At 29.8% G+C, this 23,978-nt stretch overlaps 5 protein-coding genes and 1 long non-coding RNA gene across 9 annotated transcripts; 3 read left to right on the top strand and 3 right to left on the bottom strand.

Annotated features, from left to right (window-relative positions):
• Positions 1 to 70: 70 nt before the first annotated feature.
• Positions 71 to 6,219, top strand: LOC122515036 (cullin-5). The gene is made up of 11 exons (XM_043632170.1): positions 71 to 164; positions 904 to 1,113; positions 1,204 to 1,383; positions 1,687 to 1,828; positions 1,962 to 2,276; positions 2,363 to 2,835; positions 2,946 to 3,209; positions 3,319 to 3,474; positions 4,360 to 4,640; positions 4,815 to 4,938; positions 5,213 to 6,219. Exons 1-11 carry the CDS (start codon positions 147 to 149, stop codon positions 5,405 to 5,407), a joined length of 2,358 nt encoding a protein of 785 aa, XP_043488105.1. The 5' UTR covers positions 71 to 146; the 3' UTR covers positions 5,408 to 6,219.
• Positions 6,220 to 9,013: 2,794 nt separating this feature from the next.
• Positions 9,014 to 11,258, bottom strand: LOC122515277 (protein sarah). The gene is made up of 5 exons (XM_043632574.1): positions 10,957 to 11,258; positions 10,318 to 10,591; positions 10,044 to 10,233; positions 9,753 to 9,905; positions 9,014 to 9,203 (listed from the first exon to the last, which is right to left on the bottom strand). Exons 2-5 carry the CDS (start codon positions 10,573 to 10,575, stop codon positions 9,079 to 9,081), a joined length of 726 nt encoding a protein of 241 aa, XP_043488509.1. The 5' UTR covers positions 10,576 to 10,591; positions 10,957 to 11,258; the 3' UTR covers positions 9,014 to 9,078.
• Positions 11,259 to 11,550: 292 nt separating this feature from the next.
• Positions 11,551 to 16,819, top strand: LOC122515276 (extensin-like). Its single transcript, XM_043632573.1, has 11 exons — positions 11,551 to 11,661; positions 11,779 to 12,028; positions 12,141 to 12,187; positions 12,320 to 12,400; positions 12,679 to 12,885; positions 13,178 to 13,262; positions 13,367 to 13,489; positions 13,550 to 13,722; positions 13,795 to 13,896; positions 14,456 to 14,644; positions 14,712 to 16,819. Exons 2-11 carry the CDS (start codon positions 11,965 to 11,967, stop codon positions 16,743 to 16,745), a joined length of 3,105 nt encoding a protein of 1,034 aa, XP_043488508.1. The 5' UTR covers positions 11,551 to 11,661; positions 11,779 to 11,964; the 3' UTR covers positions 16,746 to 16,819.
• An 86-nt stretch (positions 16,820 to 16,905) lies between these two features.
• LOC122515275 (malignant T-cell-amplified sequence 1 homolog) lies at positions 16,906 to 18,586 on the bottom strand. The gene is made up of 6 exons (XM_043632572.1): positions 18,263 to 18,586; positions 18,009 to 18,161; positions 17,818 to 17,918; positions 17,590 to 17,723; positions 17,246 to 17,313; positions 16,906 to 17,153 (listed from the first exon to the last, which is right to left on the bottom strand). The coding sequence occupies exons 1-6, from the start codon at positions 18,271 to 18,273 to the stop codon at positions 17,072 to 17,074; spliced, it is 549 nt and encodes a 182-aa protein (XP_043488507.1). The 5' UTR covers positions 18,274 to 18,586; the 3' UTR covers positions 16,906 to 17,071.
• Positions 18,587 to 19,464: 878 nt separating this feature from the next.
• LOC122515271 lies at positions 19,465 to 22,609 on the bottom strand. 4 transcript variants are annotated; one of them, XM_043632568.1, is made up of 3 exons: positions 22,319 to 22,609; positions 20,924 to 21,121; positions 19,465 to 20,309 (listed from the first exon to the last, which is right to left on the bottom strand). In XM_043632568.1, the coding sequence occupies exons 2-3, from the start codon at positions 21,074 to 21,076 to the stop codon at positions 19,626 to 19,628; spliced, it is 837 nt and encodes a 278-aa protein (XP_043488503.1). In that variant the 5' UTR covers positions 21,077 to 21,121; positions 22,319 to 22,609; the 3' UTR covers positions 19,465 to 19,625. The 4 variants fall into 4 exon arrangements, with proteins under 4 accessions (XP_043488503.1, XP_043488502.1, XP_043488504.1 ...); XM_043632567.1 differs by lacking the exon at positions 22,319 to 22,609 and adding an exon at positions 21,216 to 22,286; XM_043632569.1 differs by lacking the exon at positions 22,319 to 22,609 and adding an exon at positions 21,739 to 22,286.
• A 12-nt stretch (positions 22,610 to 22,621) lies between these two features.
• LOC122515274 lies at positions 22,622 to 23,914 on the top strand. The gene is made up of 2 exons (XR_006303240.1): positions 22,622 to 22,737; positions 23,378 to 23,914. It is a non-coding gene; the product is annotated as an uncharacterized LOC122515274 (long non-coding RNA).
• The last annotated feature ends 64 nt before the right edge of the window (positions 23,915 to 23,978 follow it).

Raw genomic sequence — 23,978 nt, 5'->3', positions numbered from 1 at the left:
TTCTTACTTCCTTGTAATCACCAATTACGTCTTTCTATAGTTATTCCATTTACACAAATTAGGAGTTTTCAATACAATCAGTTTGCAACACTGCGTGAGTTCATTGGCGTACTCACACTAAACATAGGATATGTCAAAATTTTGTGATGGCGGCGATGTTAAAGGTTAGTTGTCACTAAATAAATATTAGTTAAAAATTATTCAAACATATAATTGATTTATCTTTTAACTTATATATACATTTAGAATTTTTCATCTTTTATACTATTAGAATGGAATTATATTTTGTTAAACGTATGTAACGTTTAAATGTAGACAAAAATTTGTTCTTCTCTAACGGCCAATTTTTGAGCTTAACTTTATTTTTAATTCTGTTTATTTATATTACAATTTTCAGATCTTCCGTATGCATTTTAAATAAGAATTATGTTTTCAACGAGCACACAAAACTTATATAAATATAATAATATTAAATAATTATGAGAGAGAGAGAGAGAGAGAGAGAGAGAGAGAAAGAGAGAAAGAGAGAGAGTTAGAGAGTTAGAGTGAGTATATATAAGAGAGAAAGAGGGAGAGGCAAAGGGAGAGGAAAAGGGATAGGGATAGGGATAGGGATAGAGATAGGTATAAGGATAGGTATAAAAATAGAAATAGAAATAGAAATAGAAATAAAGAGAGAAAAAGAAAGAAAGAAAAAAAGAAAAAAAGCTTCATATAAAATACGTTACTCTCAATATTACTTATAATTATACAATACAGTTTTATTATTCTCATCATTTAATTTTGTCATTATCAAAAATTGGTACTAGCAATTAATGTGGGTTGATAAAAAGGATTCGTGCATTGATTTATATGCAAATACAATAAATTATATAATTTAGTAACTATAAATGTATTTTCCAGGATAAGACTCAATTTACATTTGAAGATAAATGGCCATGTATGCGCCCTATAATATTGAAACTTCTCAAACAAGAACCAGTAACGCAAACAGAATGGCAAGATTTGTTTTACTCTGTTCACTTGGTATGTATGTGGATCGAAAAGGGACCTACAAAGTTACGTGACGCTCTTAAAGAAGACATAATGGATTTTATAAAGCAAGCTCAGCAAGTAAGCACACTCCATGGTCTGTTAAATAATAAAATTATAATATATTTTCATTATATTTATATTTTTTCATGAAATGTTTACTTTGCATAGAGAGTATTAGCGCATCAAGAAGAGCAAGCATTATTAAAAGCATATATAGCCGAATGGAGAAAATTTTTTACACAATGTAATTATTTGCCAACGCCATTTCGACATTTAGAAACATATCTTGCTGGAAAAACTAGTTCTAGTATTCAAAAGAGAAATCAGCCAGATGATATCGTTAGAAAAGTATGATTATTTTTAATATCTATTTATTGTGTATCGTTACCACGTTCCATGCTAAATTAATGTTTTATTACTTCCTATTCTGGCCGTTATTACGATTAATAATTTTACTTTTGACGTATACCTTACAATTTTCATATAACACAGCCCAAAAATGGTAATTATTAAAAAAGAATGTAGAGTGCATTATATAGTGCATTAGAATACATACTTTTAAGCGGAACGCAACGTATATGGCAACGTATATGGCGTAGGAACGTGTTAACTAGAATGATATCATTTAAAAATATTATGCTTTTAATTTAGCTGATGTTAGATAGTTGGAATCAAAGTATATTTGGTGAGATCAAACAAAGACTCCAAGATTCAGCAATGAGATTAGTGCGTGCTGAAAGGAACGGAGAAGCATTTGATTCTCAATTGGTTATTGGTGTTAGAGAATCTTATGGTATATAAATTATAATACGTATTATATCTTTTATTGATTATATTTTCTTGTATTATTTTGATCTAGTAATACTAGTTTTCTTTTTTGTAAATATAATAATTACTTGTTATCTAATGTTATTGTTTATTTTTAGTTAATCTGTGTTCAAATACAGTAGACAAACTACAGATCTATAGAGAAAATTTTGAAGCTGCCTATATAGAAGCAACAGAAGCATTTTATTGGGTCAAAGCGCCAGAGCAATTATCATTACATGGCGTAGAAAATTATATGCGCTATGCAGAATCCAAATTAAGGGAAGAAGAATTACGCGCGCAGAAATATTTAGAACCAAATAGTGCTAGCGTACAACTTTTAACCGATTGTTGTGTAAGAGTTCTAGTAGCAACTTTTAAGCCAGCTATTCTAGCAGAATGTCCACGAATGATACAACATCATCAGACAGATAGTAAGCATTCATTTTTTAATAATTATTATACTTTTTTATCTCTATAATTGCAGAATATTTTTCAAACTTTTGACCAATGATTACAGAGCTTCGATTGATGTTAAAATTGATAGATAGAGTACCAGAAGGAGTAGGTCCTATGTTAAGAAATCTTGAAGAACACATAGCAAGTGCTGGATTAGCAGATATGATGGCAGCAGTTGATGTTATTACTCAAGACTCGGAAAAATATGTAGAAAGATTATTAGATCTATTTAGACGATTTTCCACTTTAGTTAAAGAAGCATTTGATGATGATCCACGTTTTCTTACTGCACGAGATAAAGCTTACAAACTTGTTGTTAATGATGCTACAGTTTTTAGACTCGAATTACCAGCTCGCCAAGGTTCTGGCATCGGTACAACTATTATAAACAATAAACCTACTAATAATAATAATGGACAACCAGAATCAAAATGTCCAGAACTTTTAGCCAATTACTGTGATATGCTTCTTAGAAAAACTCCATTAAGTAAGAAATTAACTTCTGATGAAATAGAAAGCAAATTAAGAGATGTGGTCAGTAAAAAATACAGAATTCATATTGTTCTTTCTTTTTTTTTTCTTCCCCTCCCACCCGGGACAAACCTGAGTAATAAATAAATTTTATTAATATTTTTCATTTTCAGTTACTTGTTTTAAAGTACGTACAAAATAAAGATGTTTTTATGCGTTACCATAAAGCACATTTAACACGAAGGCTCATATTAGATACGTCAGCAGATTCAGAAAAGGAAGAAAACATGGTTGAATGGCTTAGAGAAGTTGGAATGCCTGCAGATTATGTTAATAAACTAGCCAGAATGTTTCAAGATATTAAAGTATCTCAAGATCTCAATCAACAATTTAAGGAACAATGTCGTGCTGCCATTGCAGATAGCATAAATATAAAGGTGATTATATTCATTGTTATATTTTAGACGTAACATATTTTTTAACATATATTATTTATATTATACATTATATTGATTTAATAAATAACTCATATCTTTTTGTACATAGATATTAAATGCAGGTGCCTGGGCAAGAGGTAGCGAAAGAGTTACTGTAAGTTTACCTTTACAACTAGAAGATTATATACCAGAAGTTGAAGAATTTTACAAAAAGAAACACAGCGGAAGAAAGTTACAATGGTATCATCACATGTCAAATGGCACGGTAAGAATGTATACGTAAGCTTTACCAACAAATAAAATGAAAGAAAGTATAAATTTCGTGTATACAAAATTATAAATCTAATCGCGTTTTTATATATTATTAAAATCAATTAATTGTAATTCTTTAATAAGATTAAAATTCAAACACTTATTTTTAATTAATTCCATTTCAATTAAATTATTCATATAATAAAATTAAAGAATCACTTTGTTTAATGAATTTTATTATTTTCCTAACAATTTAGTATTCGTAACATTAACAAATATTAATTTAATCGTAACTATTAATTATTTCAATGTGTTTAATATGTATATATGTGTATAACTTGTGTATATATATGTTGGCATTAATTTGTGAAATTCATTAATTCGTAAAATAGCTGTTACATGAAATAACTAAACTGACCCGTTTATGTGTATGTGAAGACAGAATTACATACTTCAATTAGATAATATATGAATTTGCGAGAGATGAATAATTAAAATATGAAATTGAAATATGATCCCAAGTATAAGAAAAATATTCTTCGATTTTGTTTCAATACACCTGCCCATACTCCACTGTTGTAAATTCACTGTTGTAACAGAAAAGAAATTGAAGGGATTAAATTATATTTCCTTCGAAAAAAAAACTATGTAAACGAAAATAAAATAGACTACTTGTCTCTCGCGAATTCATATATTACCTAGTTATTTCTTAAAACACAACTAGTTTATACGAATTATACAATATAATATATATATATATATATATAAACTTATGTAATACAAGAAAAATTTTATTTATTCAGTAACAAAGAGGGGTATTTTGTAATTTTTCACAAAGTACAATATCCCGATTCTAATTTTCAGCCTCATCTTGCAACCAATTTGGATGGTGTTCCAGATAACATTTTCCAACCAAGTGGGTCGCTTCGATGTGGATGTTACAACATTTCAAATGGCTGTTTTATTCGCTTGGAATCAACGGCCCTTTGAAAAAATTTCTTATGAAAATCTTCGTCTTGCTACTGAACTTCCTGATCCAGAATTACGGAGAACACTTTGGTCATTGTGTGCTTTCCCAAAATTAAAACGTCAACTTCTTTTAGTAGAACCACACGCATATAGTCCAAAAGATTTTGGAAACGATACAAGATTTTGGGTTAATCAAGAGTTTGCCATAGTGTTAGTACAATATATTATTATATCATTTGTTTAACATATATTTTAATTTGTCTCTTTGTAATACGATACAACGAATATCGATCGATCGATCGATACGATTAACTTTTTTCAATATTTTTTTTATTTCTGTAATATATATATATACATATGTGAAACATTTTATTTACTTTGCAGAAAAAATGGAAAATTACAAAAAAGAGGAAAAATAAATCTAATAGGTCGATTACAATTGTCGACTGAAAGGAGTAAAGAAGAAGATAATCAATCAATTGTACAATTGAGAATATTGCGAGTTCAGGTATTTTCATTATTTTTACAATTATTTTATTAGTATTTTTGATCCTGTTATTAACGCGTTTCGTGCCGGACTGATTTTTGATTAATTCGGTATGTGCAGTTTGAAAAAAAAGAACAATCTAAACATTTTGTACAAGTTCTTCTCTTTACAAGAACAATTCCAAATGGCTTGAACGAAAAGTTCAACGTTGGTCATATACGTCCCACCTCTGGCACGGAACGAATTAATAATATTTATACATACATATTTATAACTTCTTATGTTGTACAAATAGGAGGCCATCATAAAGATTTTGAAAATGAGGAAGAAGATAAGTAATGCTCAGTTACAAACTGAATTGGTAGATATATTAAAAAATATGTTTTTGCCAAGTAAAAAAATGATAAAAGAACAAATTGAATGGCTTATAGAGCACAAATATATTCGTAGACACGACGACGACATTAATACATTTGTTTATATGGCGTAACACCGAGATATGTATCCATATAAAATTGTTCAAACTTCTATTATTAATATTATATTTTTATAAAAATTAAGTTTTTCTCGTGCAACAAATGTATACTTGAAGATAGTAAAAGATACAAAGATATGTGACATTCTTTGTGGACTACGAAAGAATTGAATTAAATTAAATTCAGAAAAACATTATGTGGAATTATAAATAATATAAGAAGTCATATCACTCCAATGGACAGGTATCCGAAAAAAGAAAAAAACAGGGATAAAGCATATAGAAAGATCTATGAAGTATCTTAATAACAAAATAAGAAAAAAAAAAAAAAAGGAAAAAAAACACACTGTGAACAAGTATGACAAATACGTATTATTTTGTCAGAGTTCTTCTGTAAACTTAATTGAAATGTGTTACACAAATAACGTGTATAAAGTTTTTATTTCATTGTAATAAATTATTATTTACAATGAAATTGATTAATAATAAATATAAACAAAAAATTAAGCCGATATTGAAAGATTGATTTGGATATTTTACTAGTTTTCATCCCTTATGTGTAAGCGACTTGCTACTTGATTTTATGTTCCGAATAATTTTTACTGTTTTAATATCGCTTTTCTACAATCAATTTCAATAAGTACTTTGGAAATAGGTAATGAATGGCCTATAATCTCTTTTGTATAAATGTATCACTTAAATTATTCCCTGTGAACTTATAAATCGTGAAATACTTAAGTAAACATAAATAACAATATCCTGTATAAAGCTTTTATATTATTTGCATAAGCCAACGAAGAATGTACGAATATACGACTTCTATGAAATAATGATCAAGATTTTTTCATAAACCTATCAACACAAATATATATAGTATTACATTTGATTTGAACACATTGTTGACCAGCAATTTCGCAGCATGAGAATCTATCTCATGTCACTATTTTGTAATTGAGCATTAAAGTGTGTGATGCAATTTAAATAAACTTTAATATACTTTATTTATACGTAATAAAATAAAATGAAATTTTGTACATATCTTTTATATATAACTTTTAATAATTCTTTTTTGTATGACAAACTGTATAGCAATCACCTATGTGCAATGGTACACAGCAGGTGTTTCGCTGGACTCTTTACTCTACACGTTATAGTTGAATTCTTTTTTGTAAAACGTATAGCCTTTTAGTTCTAAAAACCTCAAAGATGAATCAATGCGAAGAGCTCTTTTAAAAGTATCAGTTATCCATTCCCCAACTACTTCCAATAGAAATTAGTTGTATCTTATTTTAGTTTGTATATTACTTATTTATGATAAATTGCGTAGTTAACTTATTAGTAGTTTATAAATGCGTAAATTAACTTGTGATTGGTCAACAATGTGTTAAATAATATGTTTATCTTATTTTTGAAATAATATTATAAAAATATATTTTGTATTAGATAGTATGATATATGCAATATTATCTTTATTTTATCTAATCTCAAAATATTTACATAATTACATATTTTTGCTCGCTACAGATTTTATTATTCATTAAGTCTCTACACAATGATGTTTGATAAACTTTTGAAGAAGAACAAAACATATAGTTTAATAAATTTTCTGTACCACGGTAACATATCGGAAAATAAATACATTATATATATATACATAGGTATTTACAAGAGTATCGAGGTTTATGGTTCTATAATGAATGAAGAAGTGTTTTCATTGAATAATCTTATAATTGATTATTAATTATGTTATACTATCATATAAGTCTCGTTAAGATAATTCAAAATAAAATGCATTCTTGATTAACTGTCAACACTTCAAATATAGAAAATCATAATATGGTTAATAAAGACAGAGTATGACAAAACTAAACGAATACCATGTTATTATTAATGAGAAAATCAACAATGTATATCAAATTTATGATATGCATATTGCCATCAAAATTATGTGCTGTATACACATATAAAATATATTTATCATCGTATTATACGTATTTGTATTATATGTCATGTACACCATAAATATGTACTCGCATACGTATATATATATATCTTGTGTGTATATATTTACATACTTAAAATAATTGTTTGCTCTGTTTTGTAATTGCCCATAATGAAAATATTACGGATAAAATATTAAAACAATTTACCCATATATATTTTTCATATAAGAAAATTAGTATATACATATGCACACACACGAGTATTACTGTCATGTTACAGTAATACTAATATTCAAATTGCATGTGTATATTTAATTCTTATTCTTTTGATTTTATGTTATAATAGTTTGTTATTATGACATATGACAATTAATTATAAAGAATCTTACATTAAACATGTAATTGATTAAAACATATAAATCGATACTCGATACAATTTATAGTTTGAATAGGCAAAAGAGAAAAAACAAAAATATGATCAAATATCGTTAATATCCGCCGTTTTATATATCGCATTCATTAAAATAACACGCACGCACGCATGCACACGTGTATATGTACATCACATATTTTAATATCATAACTACATTTAAATCTTAACTTTCACAGGCAAACATAACTTATATTTTAATTTAACATTTTCCCTTTCAAAGAATCTGCTGAACGTGAAGATTACGATCAGATTGACATTTTCATATATTTTATTATTATTATTATTATTATTATTATTATAATTATTATTGTTATTGTTGTAATTAATTATTGTAGGCTTCTAGATATTATTATAACATTTGCATTTCCACAACATTAAAGTAAAACAATGAGTAATACTTTAAAATACAAGGAACATCGATAAATTTGTAGAACAATTTAAATCGTTAATGCAGTATTACTCTTTGATTTTTTTTTCCTTTTTACTTATCAGTATTATCATATTGTCTAATACTGCATAGTGTATAAGCTTTAAGTTTTACACGATAAAGAGTAATTTTCATGACATAGCAGGGAATACAATTAATAATTTAATTTTTTTCAAGAATTAATACCGAATCTTCTTTTCTTATTTTTTCTTGTTTTTTTTTTTAATCTAGAATTTGTGTGTGTGTGTGTTGTGTTTCGCAAAAACATCAATGTTTACTAATATTTTATTTTTTTGTTAATAATATTTAACTTCATTGATATAGATACTTTCTATTTTTTTCCTTTTTTTTTTTTAATTCGTAAACTGTACATTTTTGTAATTTGTATTATTGATTTAGCCCGAATTAACATTAAGTAGTCTAAAAATTAATGAACATATTTTCTCAGAACAGACACTTCAAACTGATATTAAGTCTAGAAACTCTAGACTACATGTAAACAGTGATTATTAATAACATTTATAGTGGGGGGGGGGAGGCGGAGACATTTTTACATTAATATAACAAGAATTTCTCGTGAAATTAATTTTGATTAGAACTTTAATATTATATATTAAATACCTATATTTCATAAGAATTTTCATATTTTCACTGACTATTTATAACATTTTAATATTTAACTTTATGGCAAAAATTTAAAATGGGTAAAAAAGAAAAAGAAAAAAAAGAAAAAAAAATTAATTTTTGCAATATACTGGCATAAATTATAATTTACGTTCATTGCCATTTTTGTACGATATTTTGTTTATTATAGTTACTTTTTGGATGGATAAATGATTTATTGGACGTGTATAAGGTATCATGTGTATCCAAATAAATTTCATTAATGTTCTGGACAACGTGTATGTTGAATACGTGGACCACCTTTCATAGGATTTTCAGTTTCACATACGTGAACAACAATGCCTGGTTGCCCAGAACCTCCGGGATGTAATTCATGACTACCACCTGATATGGTAATAACACAAATAATAATAATAATATCAATGATTTGTTAAATAATACGAGTATCTCTCTTTCTTTTTAACACGTTAAGCGCCAAGCTTCTTTTATTGAACTTTCTGTTTAGGCCATGATGATCTATCAGTCTTAGAAAGACATAAGAATGTCAACAACCATTGGTGACCGACACGACCTAGATGGAAAGTCTAAGGCCAGTCCTTCAGGACTGGCACGGCGTCTAACGTGTTAATTTATATTGGGTTGGCCAATAAGTATTAGTAATTTATATTTAACCCTTTTAGAGTAATATGAACACTATATGTGTTCGTTAAAAGTTTCCAGTGTAGACTATAGATGCAGATATGCGTTTGTTGATATGAATTCAAAGAATGAAATGTTGATTTGTGTATTGTTATTGTTTCAAGTCTTATCGCACCAAAATTCTGTTCAAAAAAAAAAAACAATGCACAAAAATTCCAGCATTATTTATTAGCCAATCCGATATTTTACTAATAAATATAGTAAGCACAATAAATATAGACAAAACATAAATACCTGCAGACAAATTTGCAATAGCAGCCAATAAATCATGATTGACTAAAGGTTCATTTTCCTCACGTGGCTCCCATCCCACAGGTGGAGACGATGGAGGAGAAATTAGGAACTGCTTTGTAGGAGCTGGCGGTTGAAGATGTTGGTCTTCCATATCTATTCAATAAGAAATCTTATAAATTAATACTAAAAAGTAAATAACTTCCTTTGTCTCCACACATATAATTACATCAATTTATTATCAATTTATTATCAATTTATTATCAATTAATTTCATAAATTTCTATTGCATACCTATCGGTGTTACAGGTTGTGCAAAATAACAATTAATGTCAGTTTCACCAAAGTGAGTTTGATGTAATTGTATTCTAGCACTAGCTGCTGCACTTGGAGAATTATAGTTAACTCTCATTCTTCTAAATGATTTGAAGTATTGGAATGTAGCGTCTTCTCCAAATTGTTTAAAAAGATCTTCTATTGTAGACTACAAAAAGGTATATAAAAATTATATACTATATTAAATCTAAAACCTATTCTGTGTGTGTGTGTGATAAAATAATATAATTACCTTTAATTCATCTACTTTGAACACTCCAGGATCTACATTTGTGACAATAACAGAAGTCGGTAAATCTTCATCGTGAACTAATTCATCTATTGATCTTGAATTCAAACAACCCTGTCCTTTTTCTCCTTCAAAATCAAGTTCCAATTGTTCATAATTAGGATGCAAGTTAGGTAAGCCGTCAACTTCATTTATTATTATATTTTCTGTCTCTTCAGATTCTTCGTCTCCCAATACATCGGTACTATCTTTTTCCTCCATTGTTACTTTTTAAAAGCTTTAACACAATAAAATGATATTAAATTACACAATCAAATAGATGTATATATATATATATATATACATATAAATGGTAATGATACAATGGAATTCACAATGAAATAAAATTAATATTATTAAGTAAATTGCATTTACAACATAAAAATATAAAACATTTATATATAATAGTTAATAGAAAAAAAATATAAAATTAAATATAAAACATAATATAATACCATGCACAAGTGCATTTATAACAATTTACGAAGCTTATTTTAAATGATATTAATGAACATATTAAACATTATGAAAAAATATAAATTAATATAAAAATTATGATAAAAATTCTTTACTTAGTTGACAATATGCAACGGGGGATCTTACCTGTTTTAAAAATGTAGAAATTCCTACGTACGATTAACTTCAATACTAATGTTGATGTAATGTCGTGTGTTTCAATAATTAATACATAAATACTGTTATTCTTTACGTCGTAGCATGTAGAAAATAAATAATTACATTAATTATATCCACTAAGTCTTGTGCCGACAGTTTTAACCGATTTTAACACCACATCGTATTTACCATTTTATTATCGTTGTAACCCTCTTTTTCATTTGTGACCATAGAAAAAACAAAACCAAGATGGACACAAATCTTCGATAAGTCTGATTCTTAAATATTTTATAATACTCTACAAGTATTATTAATCATTTTCAATAATGTTATCGTATAATAAAAATAACCAAATTTAAATGGAAAAATAATCTATTATAGAAATTCATGAAAATATACCAATTGCATAAGATTTTCTTAATACAAGTCAAATAACCAATTAGTATCTAGTATGAATACAATGGTCAGACATGATTGGAGACTGCAGCGCCTCTAGTTGACACCGCCGTAATTAAAATAAAAAAGTAGAATAACGAGAGTAAGAGCGAGAGAGATGAGAATAAATCGATCGCAACGCCGCTACTAGATATTGGTGTAACCAAAATAAAAAAGTAGAATAATTCTTTCATGATGGGTGCTTCCACCTTATTGAAAAGTTCTTTGATTCAACTTAGAGACGCCGAAATGTTTTATGTATGTATTACTTGTTTATTTTATATGTTTTTCTAATAATTGCATTATATTATAAATATAAATTAACTTATACCATTGTGAAATATTTCCTCAACGTTTACTTAACTTGAATTTCAGGAGCTCGAAGAAGCATGATTCAATTAAATCGTGACAAGGGGTGATTACGGTTCATCGTATTACGTGGCGTATTAACAAAAAAAACCTATATATAATTACATTACATTTTCATATGACAAAAAGATATAGTGTTTGATATAATATTATTTATCAAAAGTCTATAATTTACTTTCTTTGCAATACAAAATGGCATTACCACCGAATTATAAGCAAGTATCAATGGCTACATCAAATGTTGTTGCGTCCAATCGTAAGTATCATTGTTTAAAGATTTTTCAATTTATTCTTTGTCTCGTATATAAGAATTTACGATTAGTTCTTTTTCTGAACATATATAAAAAGATAAATATTATTCTATTCAGAGCGTCTCAGAGCATCCGGTGGAAGTAGTAGTAGTTCAAATACTAGTGTAAGTATTACCAAGTAAAATATGCTTTCATTACTTTTATGCAATACAAATTCTAATTAAATAATAATAATAATAATAATAATAATAATAATAATAATAAAATAATAATGTAACGATAAACATATATTTTAGAAGGATACACAAAGTCCTTTTATACAAACTCCTCATAGTCATCCAGGATTTACGCCTCAAAAAGTAGGAAAAAATACAAATGTAAGTAAATATCAAAGATTTCAGTTAACGCTTTGATGTCTACGGATGCATATATGCATTCAGCGTAAGTTATTAGTGCGAACTACAGGTGCATATACGAATTTGACAAAAATTACCGACATGAGAACTATGAGCTCATATATACATTGGTCAATTTTCTTTATTTCAAGAATAGTATAATTAAAATTATCTTCAGAGCTCAAAGGGTTAAAAGATAATTTAAGGAAATTAATAATTATAATAATATATATATTTATGTATTATGGATAAATAAATAGGCAGATTCTCGGATGCCAAAACCACCAAAACCGCCTGAAAAACCTCTCATGCCATATATGAGATACAGTCGGAAAGTATGGGATCAAGTAAAAGCTCAAAATCCTGAATTGAAACTTTGGGAAATAGGAAAAATTATTGGTCAGATGTGGAGAGATTTACCAGAAGAAGATAAAACAGAATTTATTGAGGAATACGAAGCAGAAAAGGTATACTTTATGTTTTCATATCATATACAAAACGTACTAAAAACTTATGGTACAAACTGAAAGGTAGTTGATTCTTCGTACAGCAGTATCTGATTGGAACTTCATAATCAATTTTCTTAAAAAAAAGTCTTATACAGTAGGCAACCAATCAACGAACAGTTCGAGTAACGAGTATTGTCTTTGAAGAGATTATGTTTACTAAACGATCATCCGCTGTATTAAAAATTATTCATCCTCCATATCATATTGTATTTACTTCATATCTATATAATCCCTACGTTTTATAATTTAGGTAGAATATGAAAAAAGCTTAAAGACTTATCATAATTCTCCAGCATATTTGGCTTATATTGCTGCTAAAAATAGAGGAAAATCAGGTTGGCTATAAATATATATACATATATAGATATATATATATATATCTTATTAAAATATTCAGTTTAATAAAAAGTTTTGTAATTTATTTTTTTATCTAATACAGCATTATGTGCGGCCCAACAAAATAATGATGATCGAGAAAGTCATGAACGTTCGTCTGGTAGTAGTAAAAATCAAGCTGCGCAAGATAGAAGGATTGATATTTTACCTGCAGAAGATGACGATGGTATGTTCTATACATATTAATATGATCAAAATCTACATGAAATACTTTTGTAACTTTTAGATCAAGATGATGGATATTCCGTAAAACATGTGGCATATTCACGTTATACAAGAAATCATCGTCTTATTAACGAGATTTTCAGTGATACCGTTGTTCCTGATGTTCGTTCTGTAGTTACAACTCAAAGAATGCAAGTCTTACGCCGTCAAGTACAATCTTTAACTATGCATCAGGTAATAAATAAAATATAAAATTAATATGTTCTTACAAGCAATATTTTATTCATAAAATTGTTATAATTATAGAAAAAATTGGAAGCAGAATTACAACAAATAGAAGAAAAATTTGAAGCAAAGAAAAGGAAATTTATTGAAACAAGTGAAGTATTTCAAGAAGAATTGAAAAAAGTAAATAATTTCATTTTGTAGAAATAAATTTTATGGCAAAAGATAAACAAATGTTTCCTCCGGGTTATATGAAAAAATATTTTTGTTAATAATTTGTCTTAAATCAATGACACAGTCCCGCATAAAACATTAATGTTATTTAATGACGTTAATTAATGATATATGGTATACAGTGTATTAATAGATAAACAAAGACTTTAATATTATAAAATATTTAGACCAATGTCCAATTTGTTTAATAGTTTGGATCACATTGAGTGAAAAAGAATTCTTTTAGACTATGCACAAAAATGAAAATAAAAAAGAAAGTAAAGTAGTAATTGTATGTAACGATACATTAATTTTTTTTTCCGCTATTGTTTTTCTAACAAAACACTTAGTATACTTTATACTTATTCTATAAAACGTGTATAAAGTATCGCTGCATAGCAATATTCTATCATTATTGATGTTTTTTTTGTCCATAGAGCGATTTTATTTATTTCGTCGTTACTCTATTGATCCGTAGGCAGGACACATCACTGATTTAGACTGTCTATAATAAAAACATTTATTACAGCATTGTAGACCAGCAGTAGATGAAGAAACATTTAATAAAATGGTAGAACGACAATATGAAGTACTTAGGAGAGAGAGATTAAGAGGTTCGGAAGAAAATCGATCTGATGGTCCTGCATCAAATGAATCTACACCAAATTCTACACCTACTCCAACACCAGCTTCGCTCAATGATGAACCTACATCTGAAGTAAGATTTAATACTTCGTATATTTTACCAATAAAATGTTAAATCTTTTTATGCATATATTTTGCAGGCTACTGAAAATGATACGATTGATAAAAAGACCAATGGTTTTGAAAAACCCAATAATGAAATAAAGAAAGAAAATTCATCGCCTCCATATGTTGACGTAAAAACAGAATCCCCTACTGTACAAGGAAATCAATCGATAAATCAACATGGATCTAATTCTAATATGTATTGTGTATCTGTTAGTCCAATTCAACCACAGCAACCACCACAACCACAGCAACAACAACCAACACCGTCCCCATCGATGTCATTAATACCACCACAACAGCAACAACCAACGCCATTGCCATCAATGTCACTGATATCACCACAACAGCAACAGCAGCAACATCATCAACAACAGCATCATCAACAACAGCAACAACAACATCAACAACAACAACAACAACAACAACAGCAGCAACAGCAGCAGCAGCAACAACAACAACAACATCAACAACCACCTATTCAATCTCATCAACAATCACCACCACAATCACATCAACAACCAACACCTCAAACCCATCCACAGCCACCGCTTCAAACTCATCAACAGCCAAACCCTCAATCTCATCAACAAATAACACCTCAACCTCATCAACAACCATCTTCGCAGCCTCCACAGCAACCACCACCCCAATCTCATCAACATCCTCCGCCTCAAACTCATCAGCAACCACCACCTCAATCCCATCAACAACCACCACCACCTCCATCTCATCAGCAACCACCGCCTCAGTCTCAGCCTCATTCACAACCACCACCCCCAACTCATCAGCCACAACCGCCTCAACAACATCAACAACCATCATCTCAAACTCATCAACAGCCGCCACCACCACCACCCCAATCTCATTCACAACCACCACCTCAAACTCATCAATCACCAACACCTCAATCTCATCAACAACAACCATCTTCACAACCACAGCAGCAACCAACACCCCAACCTCATCAACAACCACCACCGCAACCTCATCAGCAACCACCTCCTCAAACTCATCAGCAACCACCTCCTCAAACTCATCAACAGCCACAACCTCAACCCCATCAGCCACCACCACCACCACCACCACCACCACCTCAATCTCATCAGCAGCCCCCACCTCAATCTCATCAGCAGCCCCCACCTCAATTCCATCCACAACCATCACCTCAAACTCATCAACCACCGCCGCCGACTCAACCACATCAACAACCACCACCTCAATCTCATCAGCAACCGCCACCTCCATCTCATCAACCACCACCTCAACCCCATCAATTACCACCTCAGTCCCATCAGCAACCTTCACCGCAACCTTCTCATCAACCTCCACCTCAGTCTCACCAACAATCGCAATCTCAATCTCATCAACAAACAGCACCTCCAACATCGTCGCAGCAACAACAATCTAATTCTACTACTAATTCTGCTGTGCCTGTGACTGTAAGCGCTACTCAAAACATACCAAATATGCCTCCGGTATCTTCGCCTGCACCTCCATTGCACAATCCTCATCAACAAGGGATGCTTTCAAACCATTCTATGTCACCGCATCAAACATCTCAAGGAACGCAAGGAACACAGGTTCTTCCTCAAGGACCAGTAAATAATCCGCATACGTCGCCTATAATACCACCTAATCAAGGATATGGCCAACAATATCAACCAGGACCCGGTTCACAGCCGCAAAATGTTCCACTCGCCCCAAGACCTCCACATCCTTCTTATACTTATTCGCAACAGCAACCTTATCATCAACCTTACCCCCAATATGCTCATCCCTATTATCATCAACCATATTCTCAATATTCGCCGCATACTATGAGCCGTCCTCATACACACAGTCCTCATAGTCCACATAGCCCACATTATCATCCACAATCCCCTCATACCGTAGGAGAAGGTAATGCAGCTAATAATAGTGTATCCAATTCAGGTACTACTTCTGGTTCTACTCCCGATAGTAATAATTCATCTTATTCTCCAGCATCAGGTCATTGTGAAAATGAACGTACTAATGCTCCTGACAGTCAGGAGACTTCTACTGACATGAAATCAAGCTCTGTGTAAAGCGTGTATTTCTTTTTTTTTTTTTTTTTTTTTTCTTTTTTTTTTTCCCCTGTCTTTTTTATTTCTTTCATTATTACTTTATCCATTTTCATGCTTTCATTATAAAAAATAGCACACTTAAGTAAACACAACATATAAATAAATATAATAGATTATGTAATTTGTATAATAAAAATGTAATCTTTTGATTATCTATTGTAAAATTGCTATGACATTCTACAATACAAGATTATATTTAAAAAAAAAAAAAACAACGAGTTTATATATATTCATATAATATATAAATCTTATTGATGCATAAGAATTCATATTACAATATTTATCTTTTACTTCACAGGCTTCATTTGCCATAGCCCATCATTTAGGTAATGATAATTTTCGATTCCTACTCCTTTATTCACTTTGGCTCTGTAAATTAGAATTTAATATAACTATGTTTATATAAAAATTATTTTTAAAAATAAGGTAAAAATGCTTAAAAGCAAAAGATCATTATTTACATATCTTCCGTTGATAGAGTAGTTACTCCCACAGCTAAAGCATGTTGTTTTCCTTCTGCCATAACTGCCTAGTTGTTTGTTAAGTTTTTATTTAATATTTTATGAATAAAACTATCAAATTTATACCAATATATGAATAATCAAAAATTCTAAAAAAAATGAATTCCTACAATTTGATTATCACGATTTCAAAAACAATATATGATATTCAAATTATTAAGTTGTGTTTTAACAAAGATACTAAAAAGATCATATAAAAATAATTTTTATATGATTTTCAATTTTATAAAATAATCTAAACTAATAAGATAAGAAATAAGTTATATTATTTTCCATAAGGATACAACAACAGTTCCCTTTTCTACTGGTGTCATTTTAGCACCTTTAGACGTTAAACCCGGACACATAATATTTGCACCGCTAAGTACAAATCTGATTGCTCCTTTATCAACTTGTTCCATCGGTAAGAAGAATGGATCTTAAAGCATTAAAAATAATGATAATAATAATAATTGAACAAAATACTATTCTAATAATAAAATATTAAAATAGGTAATAAATAAATAACTTACATTTGTGTAATAACTTCAGCGTAGGCATCCATGGACCTTCACGTTGCCGAAAGAATAAAAGTTCGCCAGCTGCATTGACTATAATTTCTATGTGATCATGACTATGATCGAAACATTGTACCTTTGTTAATTTATTACATTCGTCAATATAACAAATTCGCAATATAATGTATCATTAGGAAAAATCTTACCACTTAACAATTCTGAAAGCATCCTTCTTAGGAATAATAGTATCGACGTGACTTTCTAAATGAGGATATAATTCTAAAAGTTTTGACCTTATTCCCTTTTGAACCGATGATTTCAATTGTTGTATACCCGATACACTATCCTTTTCATCGAATCTATTTGAATATTGTCATTACAAACAAATATAAACACATATGTACACGTTAAAAAATATGATACAGAAAAAGAAAAAGGTTATGTTCTAATAAATACGTACTTTTTAAACATCTTCCTTTGTTAATAAATAGAAATACAATTTATTATAGAAAATATCTTATTTATCTTTTGATATCACTTATTATATTCGATGAAATTATACAATAAATATTAATTATTTTTTATTTTTATAAAGGGAACGCTACGACCATCTCACCGTGTTGATGCACGTTACTATATTGCTATTACCAACGACGTCAAAAATGTGTTTTAATATATTTTTCAAATATTTTATTAAATAAATGACTTAATCTTTTGCAAAACACGTTCAATAATAATATTAACAAAAACACGTAAGTGCATACTAAATTTATAAACAAACAATTATTTTCTCTCTCAAATAATACGTAGTACTTTCGAAAATGTTTCAAATCGGTATTTAATAATATAATGATAATAATAATAATAATTATCGTAGGTTCGATTCGACTAGAATCTGTAACTAGAATTCTCACAATTTTAAAAATTCGAAATATAATCTATCGAGAAATTAGATGGGTATTATTTACGTTTCAATTTCTTTTCTCTTTTTTCAATTAAATACTTCAATTATTTCCTACTCGAAACATCGTATGCGTAACTACATAACTATGTAAAAAGAAATGTTGTTTCAACTTAAAAACAACAAGTTACGATTATAAAATATCTATTTAATTTACAATATTGATCGTAAATTGTTGTAAACATTACATTGCATTGCATTGCATTGCATTGCATTGCATTGCATTGCATTGATAATAAGCAAATGAAGATAAACGTTTAAACGCTTAAACGCTTCTTATTACTTGTTAATTATCTTACAATCAGCCGATTAATTTGTTGATTTAAATAAGTAAAAAACAAAAACAAAAAAAAAATAAAAGAAAGAAAAATATATTTCATTCATTATCCATTTAACAAAAATTCAGATCTATTCTTCTAAAACTAATATTATATATATTTATATACACCTTATAATTACGGAGTTTTGGGCAGTTAATTATGTAGTTTTAAGGCACCATACCAATTGCTTCGATTATTTCGAAGATTCATTTTTTTTTCAATTGGCTGATGTTCGCGCGAAATTCAAAAAAATTTTATTAACACGCTATATATAAATACGAAATCTATATATAATTCTCTTTTAAATTAATAATATATATATATATGTGTGTATAAAAAACGAAACGAAACGAAACGAAATATAATACATCTACAATAAAATTCAGTGCTTTTTGTCTTTGTTTGTGAAATATAAAATTATATAATGTGCATTGTAATTGTATATATGATTAAGAAAAAAAGAAAGAAGAAGATTATAATTCGTAAGAACGCGTATGCATTGTGATGAGTATATAAAAATAATATAACCTAGGGAGATCTTTTTAACTGGGGTTTACGGGTAAGCATGCAGACGGGGATGCAACGCAGGAACTGTGGACGGTAGTATTCAAATTTAAGGTAGAATATCTCGGAACTTCGCTCATTAAAGTCGCTTGTTCATAAGTAGGGGGTTGATCATTCCACCCCAATGATTTTAAGTATCTCCTTTCTTGTCGTCTTTTATCGAGTGCACGTAAAGCGATAACCATAGGTCCAACAACGAGCATCGCAGCACCAACAGCAACCATAGCAATGGCGGCCGCAGCTCCGCCGCTCATACGAGCACGTAATTTTTTTCCATTTCGCAAACTTGTTACATTAGAATTGTTGTTTTTTTCGGAATCAACGGTAGTATTTTTGTAATCTTGCGTTTTATTAGATATCGATGAATCATTGATGCTGGCGCGAGTGACTATCTTATTTAAATTAATAATATCTTTCTCCTCTTCTTCTTTATTTTCCTTCGAAATGTTATCACCGATATCTTCGTAATACTTTTCATTTATATTCGAACGTCTGCTCGAATGTCTTTCCAATATATTATCATTTGCTTTTTCTGGATATGATTTTAACAACTTCTTTATTGAATGTTCTTTAGATTTTGTAATATAGTTAGATAAGTCTTCTTGATCCGTCGTTCTCTTCGTTTTGTCATTTAAATATTTGATCGTCGTATCGTTTGTTTCCTAAGAAAGGGAAATCACGATAAAATAGTTCGATAAAATAGCACGACATTTTTATTGTCAATTAATTGACTTTTATTTCTGATAATGTTGAAATTATAGTGATACGATTTGTAGAACGCATTTCCGCCACGTTAAATTAGTAAATCTACGAATTCGATTTTTTCTTTTTTATTGAAATGGCACATTTTTTATTTTAATATGACACGGCTGATTTTAAATTTCGATTGAAAAAATTCTGCATCTTTTCTTCATTTGATTTATATTGTTTCACCATTATCTACAAATTTGGTTTTATTTGGTTTATTATTAAAATCACATATAGAGTACCAAATTGATTATTATTTCTATTCAATTATAAAATCTTGTTAAAGACTGGTCATGGTATAAATCGATATGCATGAACAAATAAATGTACAACGTTAGAAAAATTCCCTTGAAGTTTCATATTGGAATGCTTCATATCGGTGGATCGAAAAACTGATACTCTTATAGAAATACTTAGGACGGCTATTAACACGCAAGTTGTGAATTATCGCGAATGATCTTACGTCGTTTTTCTATCAGGTGATATAATACAATAGGTATTTTTTATTTCAGCTACTAAAGTTCTATACCTGAGTGTTGCTATTTGTCTCTATCATGGACTGACTTCGCAAGGAGGTTACGCCTTTTTGAAGAAGAACTATGCCAACTGAGATCCAAGCTGTGAACTGTAGAACGATCACTAGCTTCGAGGCCCAATTGTCCGATCTCGAGTATAATGGCATTTTCTGATGTTTTCAAGAACCAAATAGTACGCACCCTTGATTTCACTATATATGAGACAGAAATATGTATCCTTTAAAACAACTTGTTTCTCAATCTATTAACAGCAGCTCGATCAATATTGAGGTCTCGAAATGTTACCTTATATTCAATTAAGGATAATGATTAATTTTAAATTTGGTTGAAATTTGATGCTACATGAACATTTGGGCCGCGGTATCACTCAAATTACACAGCCGAAAAAGATTGAGAAATGCGTTGGCTTTGAAAATTTCGATATACCTTCTCTTTCAATAAGAAGGTAATATGTGAAAAATGTTAAGCCAACCCACAAGAATATCGAGAAAATCATGCAAAAATATTATTCATATATACGTATGTACCAAATGTGCAATTTTGCGAAATAAGCGTTTGTATCTCTTAGATCTAACGGAAGATTATTATAATTAGTCAATTTAATTAAAGGACGTGATAAAAGAATTGCGGTTAATGCTACAATTAGAGATAATATTCATTTATGTTTTATTTAAGAATTACCAAGGATACTTTTAGATTACTTTTAGATTACTTGTTAGAAAGACGTACAACAAATGAATGGCTTTTTAAATTCTAATCAAATCAAGGACATAACATTCCGTTCCGCTATCGAAATGGCGATACTTACTTACATCGATCAACAACGATTTCAATCAATGTTGAGCGTCGAATACTGTTGTGTAGTCAATTCAAAATGCCGATTAAATCAAATGAAAGCAATTTATATTGTTCGGGAAATATTATAAAAACCCTGTCTACATAAGTAAATGCGTCTATGTATTACATATATATACCGAATACGCAACTCTTTGACCGTTTAATGAACGTGTAATAAACGAAGAAAAAATATCGCGAGGTTTGCATAAAACAAACGATCAATGTATCTTTTGTTTTTTTTTTTAACAATGATAGATTAAACACTGATTATTTACACACTGCATGGTCTAGTCAATAGTAGAACCGTCACCAATATTATCAACATATTAGTGAAAATATTGACGTTGAGAGAGAGACATCGTCCTGTTAACGATGTTCCGCTACCGTTACTTTCTCTTATCGTTAGAGCTCAACGTCGTCAACGTGGTAGAAACGTGCACAAGTGAATAAATAAATCTTTGGACGATCATACGTCACATATTACCTACATACATATAAACATACACACATACACACATAGTTACATACGTACATGATTATATCATACATACATGCATGCATATGTAATCGAATACGCGAGGCACGATCAGATGTTCATCCATGAGATACATTGCCGAATACGCTGCGTAGGACGTAACGATCGCACGCAATACATTATGCGATATGAGTTAACACAAATGACGTTATTGTAAATTGAAGTATGTATACGTTCAATCAAATAAAAGGATATTATATTAGAAATTTGACGGTTTCCCGATAACGACTATAGCGCAATGTAAACGCGAAGCAAATGTGATGCTACTGCGTATGAATCATTGGCCCTGGCCGTGCATGATTAAAAGAGACTCCCCACTGACTCCCCACTGACTCCCCCGTCAATACCATGTCCTCACTATTATTTTCATCATTGTGTTGTTTGTGTTCGTCGTCGTTGTCATTTTTATTATCTCTGTCATTATTGTTACTAATTGTAAGTATTATTATTATGTCTTTCCCTGGAAGAGCCGTAAATAATTCTTACGAATTTACTATCGTAAAGCGAAAAATTAGATCTTGACGAGACATTGGTTTTCAATTATGTAATTTCTATTTATAAACGCATAATAGCATACAAGCCACCAAATAAACCGGTTTTAAATCTACCGGTTTCATCTCTATCTGAGCAGATTGATAGCTTACTTTTTATTAATAAAATATTAACATTTTTCTAAACGTTGTTAATATTCATATATTGATCTCACTTCGATGAGAGTGTATGATGGAATTGTCACAAGTATATTTTAAATTTGAAATATGATTAAGCAAATTTTACTGTTACATTTATTCGTTTTATAATTTATTATTAACTTTAATATCACAATAAGATATTTATACTCTTAAGAGAATAAGATCTAAAAAGTAATAGAGTCAAATTTCATAATATTATTGCATTTGTTTAAATATGCAAACGATATAATAAAATATGCGTCACATATTGAAAAGATATTTCTTGAAATATTGAATATAATATTATCATCCAATAATCTTGTCTTTAAATAAAACAATATAAAAAGCTTTTCTATGATTGGAGGAACGAACAACCACTCTTAACGTTGCATGTTAAACGCTAGACCAATCAGGTATCGCGAAGCAGTTTCTGACGTAGTGGACAAAAAAGATATCATCCAATGAGATAAAAGCGATAAATATCAGCCGTTTGAAATTTTTGGACAGAGAAACCGTTCGAAGCGCCACGCGACACGATATTGGCGAGCGGAATAAGCTAAAGCCATAAAGACGCGTGTGTTGGTCGTGTCGGTGGTGTTAACCCATGATCAGAGGGGAATGAGTGCGAGGAGAGAGAGAACGGATCGATCTTGTGCTATTAGTCAACGAACGCTATCGTGCAGTGGAAACGGGGACTCCAGTTATGCGATGTTTCCTGGATTTATAATAAAAAAGATCTGCATGTAAAAAGGGTGTATCTGGGGATCGCGATTCCACGTTGAGAATTCGCGTTCTTCGGTGCTCGGGTTTGGTAAAAAAAAGAAACTTTGTGTGTATAATAAGTCATCCTATCAAGAGAGTTGGTGGGGATCGACTCGTGTGGACGACTCTCTGTGGTGTGGGGAAACTGGAAAGGAAAGGAAAGCAAAGCAAAGCGGAAATATAAGAAGAAAAAGAAGAAGAAGAAGAAGAAGAAGAAGAAGCAGAAGAAGAAGAAGAAGAAGA

Source organism: Polistes fuscatus, unplaced genomic scaffold (assembly GCF_010416935.1).
Source record: "Polistes fuscatus isolate 324 unplaced genomic scaffold, CU_Pfus_HIC Scaffold17, whole genome shotgun sequence".
NCBI lineage: Eukaryota > Metazoa > Arthropoda > Insecta > Hymenoptera > Vespidae > Polistes > Polistes fuscatus.
This window is presented reverse-complemented; position numbering and strand designations above follow the sequence as displayed.